Below are 9,525 nucleotides of genomic sequence, written 5' to 3'. Positions count from 1 at the left end.
TGTTTCTCCCCTGTTTAAGACTTGAGACTTGTTTTATTTTGTTTCTGTTTTGGCTTTGAACAATTTATTTTTACAAGTCTTTATCGGTTAACCGTTTTATGTTGATTGCTGGAATATTTTGCTAGTACGGTTGTGTTCTTGTCTTGGCTGTGTTGTCTGTGCATTTTCAGGTTTGATGCTGCGGTTGCTTGTGTGGCAAGATTCAGTCAAAAAGGGGGAGATTGTAAGTGCATCAGAGCTCTGAAAGTGACAGGAGCTTGCGAAGTGTCTCAGAGTGCTGATATGCTGACGTGGCAGATGGGCTGACGTGGAAGAAGATTATGGACGCCGTGATAAGAAGCGTGAAGAGGAAGGAAGAAGAAGATCAAGATATACACGAAGATATTGAGTGTATATTTGATTGAGAGAGTTAAGGGAGGATATTTCTTAGGATAAGGAATATTTCCTTTTAGTTAGGGATTCACAAGATCTAGGTTAGAGATCGTGAGTGAAGGGTTTAAAAGAGACGAGGGCTAGCCGCAAAAAGAGCTAGCACTCGTGGGAAAAGTTTGAGAGATTTGTAAACCTTCAAGCAAACAAAAAGAGCTTTGAAGGTGAGTGTGTTTTTACTCTTTTAGATCTACACAGGGGTTTGTGTTAGATAGACAAGAGAGTAGGCTTAGATTCATAACTTGTAAAAGGGAATTTTTATAAGTTTGAATAAAAGCGTTTGCTTGGCGCATTTCCAAGTAGTTTGAGTGATTTGCTGTCCTCTATACCTTTACAGCTTCTTCTCGAAATGATTCACGACACAAATCTACTAGTAAAGTGAGACTCTCTATTGCAATGGAGTTGATCATTATGCTTGATTTAAAAACATATCACATCTAGTTTCAGTATTTCGTATGAACCAATACACATCGAAAACTAATCCTTTGAACCAATACACACCTTGTGTTTTCTTGTGCTTGTTTGCGGATCACGGTAACACAGTAGTAACTAGGAAAATTCTTCTCTTCTACAGACTCTATGTTGTTGTTCCAGCGCTCTCTTCTCTCTTATGATTTTGTCTCTACAGCTTCCACTCTTCAAGCTTTCTACATCTAAACCTTAATTCTTCTGTCCACTGCTGATCGATCGAATACCAAAATCAGAGAACACAAAAGAAAAAAGAAAATGATTTTCATTAGCCAACACAGAACCGCCAAAATAAATGACCAGACACAACACAGAACCGCCAAAATAAGTCACCAGACACAACACACGATTCAAAGACATTATTCCATGCATTTAGAGGTGTTCCTAACAACTCATAGATTAAGATAACGAACAGGTCTCTTTACCTCTGAATCAATCTCGCCAAGCTGCTGCAACCACATCCACATCCAAGACATTTACTACGAGAGTCTTGATTTCTCATTTATGTTACAGTCGAACGAGAAGAACCAAACAATCCTCGAAGAAAGGAGAACCTAAAAAATCAAAAGGACTTACTTACACCAGCCCATTGGCCGAGGTTGTAAATTGATGTTGTGATCAGCTCAAAGAGCTTTGATCACAATAATGAGGTTGGTGTAATGATTCATGACACAACATAGCTACAATTCTAAAAGAACTAATTTACCATATAAATTGATACAATTTTAGGATATACGACTTTTAACCCTAAATATAACATTACTAGTCTAAACAAAACATATATGTGTAAGTAATTAGGAATATATCAACTTCTTTCTATAGACTTTATTTACGAAATTTCCTAAAACATACTTATTTAATAAATAGCAATAGGGTTTGTATGTAGTATATATATACCCAAATCCCAAATTTATCATACTATACGCTTATCAAACTTTTTATCACATCATTATTATAGATTTTTGGTTACAGATCTAGTGTTGTTTTAACATGTGTGCAAGTTTCGTAATTTACATATATATATATTTAGCATAATGATTTGCTACTTTGATACATAGTAATTAATCGATCGATATTGTTCCCTGGCTCTAATATTATTTGTTTAATTTCTATCTAGGGGACAAAATTTCACACGAGAATAGATGAAGCTTTGTCTAAATGGCTTATGGATATTACTAGTGATGAAAAGATCGATGATGGTGACGCGGATATTGATATCCCTACAGAGGTGTCGAATATTGACTGCCCTGATTTTATGAAAACAATAGTGAAGGAAGTTTATGGAGAATCTTTTGCTTCAGCGTCCTCCTATGGTCCTAGGTATTGTCGCGACAAGGTCATTTTGTGTCATACTGATGACGAGGTCGATCAGATTAATGACTATATGCTTTCACTTTTACCAGGTAATATATAATTTTTAATATATATATTTTTATACATTTCTTCTTTCATACTATATATAGGCACCACCTTAACTACCGATTTGTTTAAATTTCATTCCATAAAGGTGAAGAGAAACTATGTTACAGCGATGACTGCATTGCTCCTCCGAGAGATGAACATAAATCAAGGAACCCAATTGATTACATATTATTACCTCCGTCAATGTTTGCTTACTGCGAAGTCCCTGGGGTGCCTCAGCAGGTTCTGAGACTAAAGGTTGGTGCTCCCGTCATGTTACTTACGGACATTGATCCTAGCCGTGGGTTATCTACTGGGACAAGACTTCAAATTACTATGGTGGGTGATTCTTTGCTTACTGCTAAATTTGCAACACCTAGTGATTATTACGGGGAATTCGTGATCCCTAAGACGCATATGTTCGCTGCGGAAGGTTTTCCTGCCTCATTGCGGCGTACACAGTATCCTCTCACGCTTGCATTCGCCATGACTATAGATAAGAGTCGAGGCCAAACATTTTCCAAAGTTGGTCTATATCTACCAAGCCGACAGCTCCGTGATGGACACAGGTATCTTGCCATATCCAAAGTGAAGGCCACAACTGGTGTTACCCAAGTTCTTTTCACTAAGAAAGACGACAAACCCCAAGAAGACGCTGAGAATGTTGTCTTCATGAAGTTGTTTCGTGGCCTTTAGTCTACATGTCTTAGTTTCAGACTTAATTCTTAACTGAGACTCTCTAATCTAATAAATTTGATTATTATGCTTCATGTCAAAACAAATCACATCTCATTTCACTATTTAGCATGAACCAGTAACACACCGAAAAAAAATAGAACCACAATATTGCTTACCATAAGACTCACAAACACCTAACAACTCCTAAGATAAAGTCATAAAGATAAGACCATTTCAATGACTCACTCATCACATTAAGTTCAAAGCTATCTTCTTCTTCTTCTTACTCTCTTTGTTCAACATCACAGACAAGTTTGCAAATCCGAACCGCTTCCTCTTACCATTAAGCCTTTTAACTTTCTCCTTCCCTTCACAATTTCTATCTCCAATGTTCGTCTTTCCAAGAATCTGACCCAACGAAACTCTCCCGTTCATCATCATCGCTGACTCATCCGCAAGAAGTAGTTTCCTACTAAGTATCTGCCCAATAGACATTGTTGGTTTCATTACAGCAACTGAGGATGATGTCCCATCACCGTTCATCATCATATCCAGACCATTTACATCCATTAGATAAGGGTTCTTGAGCTTGGCTGAACATGATGATGATGATCTCCTCCTCCGTTCTGTCCACCGCCAGTTTCCTTCCCCTGCTTCCATTTTCTCCAAGCCTTCTTCAAGTGTCCTCCTACTGCTTCTAATTTCTCTTGCTGTTTCATCAATCGTCTCAAGAATCTCCTCCTGCAGAGTCTCCTCTCTGTTTCCTCTTCTTCTGCTTCTTCTCCTTCTAGTAACCGCCTTGATTTCAGCAATTGCAACTGCTTCAGCAGCTCTAGCAGCTTCCTTCATCTTTCTAGCAGCGATCAAACGCATCTCTGCAGCTTCGATCTTGTTTCTCGTTTGTTCAATCTCAACCACAGCTTTATCAACCGCATACCGAACATTCTCTCCTGTTCTACAAAACTCATTAGCCTCATAGCTTAATCTCTGAATCTCCTTGGACATTTCAGCTGCATTCTCAGGACATTTTAGTCTCTCTCGTGTCTTCTCAAGTGCAGCTCTTTCCTCTTCCAGTCTCTTGTTCAGTAACTCAACAGACTCGCGAATAGCAGCCAAATCTTTAGTAGTCTTGCACAGATCCATCTTCGCTTGGCTCAGCTCCTTGAAAACATTGACGTCACAGTTTTCTTTATCTTCCTTGTTCTGTAGCTTTGATTTGAGCTCTTCGACAATGGCTTTGGTCGACTCGAGCGACTTCAACACCTTTAAAGTTTCACTTTCTTTCTCAATCAGTTCCTTCTCTAACTCACTTGCTTTCGCAATCATACCAGCTTCGTCCACATCGTTCTGCAACCCAAACAAAAAAAAATCGAAACTTTCGCATCACAAGTAATAACTAAAGACTAGTAATAGATAAATCTAGTAACCCATTTCAATCAAACCCCCTAAAAGACAAAGAGCATGACAAAATTGGTGAGAAAGACAGAGACTTTAAGGGAGAAGGGCTAAGAAATAATACCTGAAAAGTTTCGGAGATGTTAAGGGAAGACGGTTTCCAGAAACCAAAGCCGCCAAAGCGAGTGGCGGCTTCTCTCACCGACTCGAACGGCGCAGAAGTGTCGATTTCCCCGACGAGGGTGGGTTCAACAAGGGTTTCGGCCATTAAAGACAAAAACTTGGGAAGAAAAAATAGTGAAATTGAGAGAGAGAGAGTGATCACAATCCAAATCTGTTGTTTACTTCGATACTAAACTAGTGTGAACAAAAGACTTTATAATATATATCTCAACGGTCTCTTTCTTGTTTGTAGGGATTATTAAAGTTGAAAAAGCTACAAGTATCCGTTGTCTTCTCAGATCAGATGCTTACTAGTTTTGTCTTTATTTCGAGTACAACTTTTTCTAATCCAATCTTATTATCTTAAAGAAGAAACATTAATCTTCTCTAAAGAGGGCGGTGATACTGAATCTTTGTGCAAGTGAGATTAAAAAAAAATCGTTTCAGTGAAAGAATCTTTAGGCCGTTGGATTTAATATAAAATTGTGGTCTTCGTAATTTTTTTTTCTTTCTCAAAATGTCTTTCTCACTTACCGTTGAGGTTAAGTTTTATATCAACGAGGTTAAGTTTTATATCAACACTTAAGTAGCACTATATCAACACTTAAGTGTTGATATAAAACTAGGTTTAAACCTGCGGTACACCGCGGGACTATTTTTGTTTTTATTCTATTTCTAAAACATTTAAATATTTTAGTAATTATATGTACATTTATTTTTGAAACAATTATGATTAATATTAGTTATGTTTTATATATTTTATAAGTTAAAAGATTTATACCATTAAAAATTAATAAAATGTATGTACTGAAACGGTTGCGGACATGTATATACTTTCGCGGGTTTCGTAGGATGGTTAATTATTTTGTGACTTAAAAATCTATAATATATAAAATAAATTAATATTTGTAGTGTTAGTTCAAACCCATAATGTCATATCGGTTCTGGAACAGATTTAATGACTTTAACCCGCAAAAAAAATATCCTACAAAACCCATGGGAGTATATAGTCTGCAGCCATATGTCCCGTTTGAGTTTAAAGGATTAGGATATGTGAAAATTTTACTAATTCAATTCTTCTAGTTTTGTTTTAATGGTAAAAACATGATAATATGTGTTAACCGCCATGTGAGATCTGACCCGCAACAGATTTAATGATTTTAACCCGCAAAAATATTATTACTTTGATTAGGAAGAATTTTTTTTTCCAAGTTTAAGGAAAGTTATATTTATTTAATTAATTATCAAATTAGTATTTAATGCAAATAGTTGTTTACAAAAATCAGAAACCTTATCATAATTTAATAAATTGTAAATTATAAAATATAAATATTTAATGTTAATGGCATGATTGTAAATAAGTTCCAATTTCAGGATTTATTTGCTAAATGTCTCCAAAAATGTATATATAGATTTATACATTAGTTAATTTATAATTACTATGTTTGAGGTTTACCGGTATACCCCGAGACAATTTGTTTGCTTACATAATCATAATTTAATTAATTTAATTGGATGACTAATATCCTAATATTGATGGTGTTAACAAAATAATAAATTAAAATTCAACTCATGTTCTAGCATTTGATTAAAAATATTTTAAATTTATACTAATGTTACTATAACCCGTTTTAAAATATAACCCTATTTTATGAGATTTTTAACCTTTATAAATCTAAAGATTCATAGTATTTTAATTTTTAGTAAGTTTAAACATATATAGAATAATTATATATATATATATATATATATTTTTCTGATATGGTGTTAAAATATAAAAAAGATAAAGACAGGAAATATTATATAGGAATTTTGATAAAATAATATTAATGTAAAAATGATATAAGTGTTAAGTTTCTCTTGAAAAGAAAATTATACCGATGGATTTCATATAACTCATTTTTAGATAATCTTTTTAAAGCACATGACTTCCAATTACCCACTCTATATTTTGTTTGATTAACTATATTAATATATTCGTGTGGAGTACAAAGCAAAATGTAGATTTTAAATTACCCACTCTATCTAGTAAAATCTGTTTTGGAGTACAAAGAAAATATTAACTATGTTGGAGTACATGATTAACTATGTTGTGTATTCCAATTACCCACTCTATCTCGTAAAATCTGTTTTGGAAAAATATTAAATATAATCAATTAGTTTGTTTCTAAAAATTGTTTTGTAAAAGAGAAAGAAGAGCTGAGATCTCAGCTAGGAGATTTTACACTCAATTAATTATGTAAATATAGAGTTAATCTATAGATTTCTGTTAAAGATAAATCTTGGTTATTAAACATTTTATATTAAATATTAAATACAATGGCAGTCTTGTAAATAGGTGGCAACTCTAGGATTTATTTACTAAATGTACTTGGAAAATATATATATAGATGTGATTAGATTTTTATGAGAATTTTTGCTGGAGAAAGAGAAAAAGAAACAAAATTAAGGAAAAAGAAAAAGAATATTTGGACCGTTGGATGGTAGAGGGAGTTGTGGCGGAGTTGGCTGCGTCAATGATGGAGTTTTGTGGTGGGGATCACTTTACTACGGTAAATAAAGCCAGGGCCACATAATGAAAGTCTCAGTTTCAACTAACCGTTGGATGTTAAAAGAAGGGAGATCTATGACAAAAAGACAAGAGCCGTTCATGTCTCTTGGCTCTGTCTTGTGACTAATTCCCATTGATTGGATTATATATCCTGAAGAAAAAAAAAATCAAATTCTATAAAATATCCATACCTAATCTAACAGTAGAAATGGGGAAGACACTGAACATTAGTGTTAAATGAAGAGTTAATATGATTGATTAGCAAAAAAAAAAAANAAAAAAAAAAAAAAAAAAAAGTTTAGCTTACTAGAGAACTAGTAGAAAAAAAACTACAAAGTTGGTTATAAATGGATTTATCTGAAAAAAAAATGGCTCACCCCTAATGCATAATGCTTCCCATATTCTTGAATCTTGAATATGAACCTTCAGAAATCCTAGATTTGAGGCATATGCTCTCGCCTACAGTTGAATAAATGCCTCAAATCAAATACATTTTTCTATAATTTTTTCATGTGTCAACCGCTTTCAACTATATAAAATGGTATTCATGTTTACATATGCGACACAAAGTCACAAAATTAATCTGAAATCCTCGAAGCAAACTATCAAGAATCTGTATTGGGCGGCTGTTGCGGCGTTGGCCGCGGAGATGAGCTTTTCTGACGCTTCCGAATGAAATAAAAAACCAATCCAGAAAGAAGCAACAAAATAACTAAACCATCAATACCTCCAACTAATCCCACAACCCATTTCTTAACATTTGGTTTCTCACCACTCAGTCTCACTCCTTTTGGAACCTTAACCATATAGCTCAATCCACTCACTCTCTCAATCTGCTTAACACCCATCACAATCCCATACATGACACAACTCTCATCAGAGACAGAGTAACTCGCAGCTGCACACTCACAGTCTTTCTTACACAACTCTTCACATCTCTCTTTTCTTACGTTTCTCACTTGTGTCCCGTTTCCTAGCACTGTAGTAGCTCCTTCTAGCTCAACCATCTCGTGATCACATAACCTCTTCACCGAAACCGCTTCTTCCACGTTGCTGCTGCACTCTCCATTGCCCACGACCTTAATGCAAGAACAAGACTTTGAGAATGTACAGATTCCGTATGGTTTGCATGATACAGGTAGATCACAAGTGTCGCTCACAGCTTGAAACGTTGCCTCGAACTTTCCCTTTTCCGGTTTATACGAATAGAGTCCCAAATTACCGGTTCTGTTCCCAAGCGCCAAGAATCTGATCAAAGGTTGCTCTATTCTCCCGATGATGTGGCTGTTATCGTCGAATAGGTCAAGACCCTTTGGTCCTAATCTCACGAAGTTGACTGTTTTGTTTTTATCTCTAGGCTTATACTCCCAATAAGAGTACTTGAGCTTGTTTAAATTGAGGAACAGAGCAATCTTGTCACGTAAGACTTCAAAGGAATAGAACAACGTCGAGTCTTTTGGGAATGAAGTTAGTTGCGTAGCTACGTCTAGTCTCTGACCACTCAACATCACATCTGTTGGGAAATTGAAACTTTGCCATTTTATCAGATTCTTAGCATCAAGCAACACTAAGTTCCCTGTGCTTTGTATCTCCAACCTCTGCAAAATGTTTGTTTCCATAACACAATTTTATAACATGTCTTTGTCTTTTTTAAATGATGTTTTTCTTCAAAGGAATCAAATTTTATACCTCAACGCCTTGTCCTGAGGTTCCACTTCTCCATCCAACGTGTTTATTGCTACTCTTTAGCCTTAAGTCCCCATCTTTTGTGAGCTCGATGATGCATTTGCTAGAAACATACATCTTTGAGTAATGCCCTGAGCTCCAAACTCTTACATCTCCAAGGAAGACTTGGAGGGAACACAAATATTTTCCATCATCTTTTTCGCTTGATTCCATCGTTAACGCGGCTTTGAAACCAGGTTCTCTTGATGATGATGATGATTCTGTATCCATTATATAAGCTTTCCCCATAAACCCGGGAGCGTATTCTAGTGGAGAAGTGAGCGTTAGAGAATGACCAAGGTTGATATCTGATTTGCAGTGACCTTGGAGCTTAGAGAACAAGAAGATTAAGAAAGTGAACGTATAGAACTTCATCATAATGGTCATAATATGCTTCTGCGGCTGCTGTTGAGCTTCGGATTTGTCCGGGAAAAGAGGAAAGATGATAAGAAAAAGAAAAGAATGGGAAAGTTTGGTATGAGTGTGTTTTTTTCTCTCTACACTTTTGCAAGGAAAAGGGTTTTGTTTTCATGTTGCTTTTGTTTTGTTGTGCTTTTGGATTGTTCTTGTTTTATATTTTTCCTATATTTGGTATTTATGTTATTTTACTGGAAAATGTTATCTAAAGCTAGACACAGATTAGTAAATTGATATTTTCAGCTGTTCCACTTATTGGTATAGTTAACTTAAAAAGTTTCTAATAGGAAAGCAAGAGA

At 35.2% G+C, this 9,525-nt stretch overlaps 3 protein-coding genes across 3 annotated transcripts in view; 1 reads left to right on the top strand and 2 right to left on the bottom strand.

Moving 5' to 3' along the window:
* LOC104715558 overlaps positions 1-2,994 on the top strand; it is a 3,842-nt gene extending 848 nt beyond the window's left edge. The window contains exons 2-4 of the mRNA XM_010432952.1: positions 171-223; positions 2,015-2,300; positions 2,405-2,994. Coding sequence (XP_010431254.1) covers positions 171-223; positions 2,015-2,300; positions 2,405-2,994 — 929 coding nt within the window. The remainder of the gene's footprint in view (positions 1-170; positions 224-2,014; positions 2,301-2,404) is intronic.
* On the bottom strand, positions 3,071-4,741 carry LOC104711714 (WEB family protein At3g51720-like). Its single transcript, XM_010428443.1, has 2 exons — positions 4,496-4,741; positions 3,071-4,323 (listed from the first exon to the last, which is right to left on the bottom strand). Exons 1-2 carry the CDS (start codon positions 4,637-4,639, stop codon positions 3,226-3,228), a joined length of 1,242 nt encoding a protein of 413 aa, XP_010426745.1. The 5' UTR covers positions 4,640-4,741; the 3' UTR covers positions 3,071-3,225.
* LOC104711713 (G-type lectin S-receptor-like serine/threonine-protein kinase At5g24080) lies at positions 7,467-9,341 on the bottom strand. The gene is made up of 2 exons (XM_010428442.2): positions 8,774-9,341; positions 7,467-8,682 (listed from the first exon to the last, which is right to left on the bottom strand). The coding sequence occupies exons 1-2, from the start codon at positions 9,194-9,196 to the stop codon at positions 7,690-7,692; spliced, it is 1,416 nt and encodes a 471-aa protein (XP_010426744.1). The 5' UTR covers positions 9,197-9,341; the 3' UTR covers positions 7,467-7,689.

The sequence above is a fragment of the Camelina sativa genome, chromosome 9, assembly GCF_000633955.1.
Source record: "Camelina sativa cultivar DH55 chromosome 9, Cs, whole genome shotgun sequence".
Lineage (NCBI taxonomy): Eukaryota > Viridiplantae > Streptophyta > Magnoliopsida > Brassicales > Brassicaceae > Camelina > Camelina sativa.
The sequence above is the reverse complement of the archived record's forward strand: the minus strand, read 5'-3'. Positions and strand labels throughout refer to the sequence as shown.

Excerpts from the sequence above, each read along its gene's own strand:
- LOC104711714 (XM_010428443.1), bottom strand. The coding sequence starts at position 4,639 with ATGGCCGAAACCCTTGTTGAACCCACCCTCGTCGGGGAAATCGACACT. Across the intron at positions 4,324-4,495 it reads ACATCTCCGAAACTTTTCAG|AACGATGTGGACGAAGCTGG; the intron begins GTATTATTTCTT and ends TTTGGGTTGCAG.
- LOC104711713 (XM_010428442.2), bottom strand. The coding sequence starts at position 9,196 with ATGACCATTATGATGAAGTTCTATACGTTCACTTTCTTAATCTTCTTG. Across the intron at positions 8,683-8,773 it reads CCTCAGGACAAGGCGTTGAG|AGGTTGGAGATACAAAGCAC; the intron begins GTATAAAATTTG and ends AACATTTTGCAG.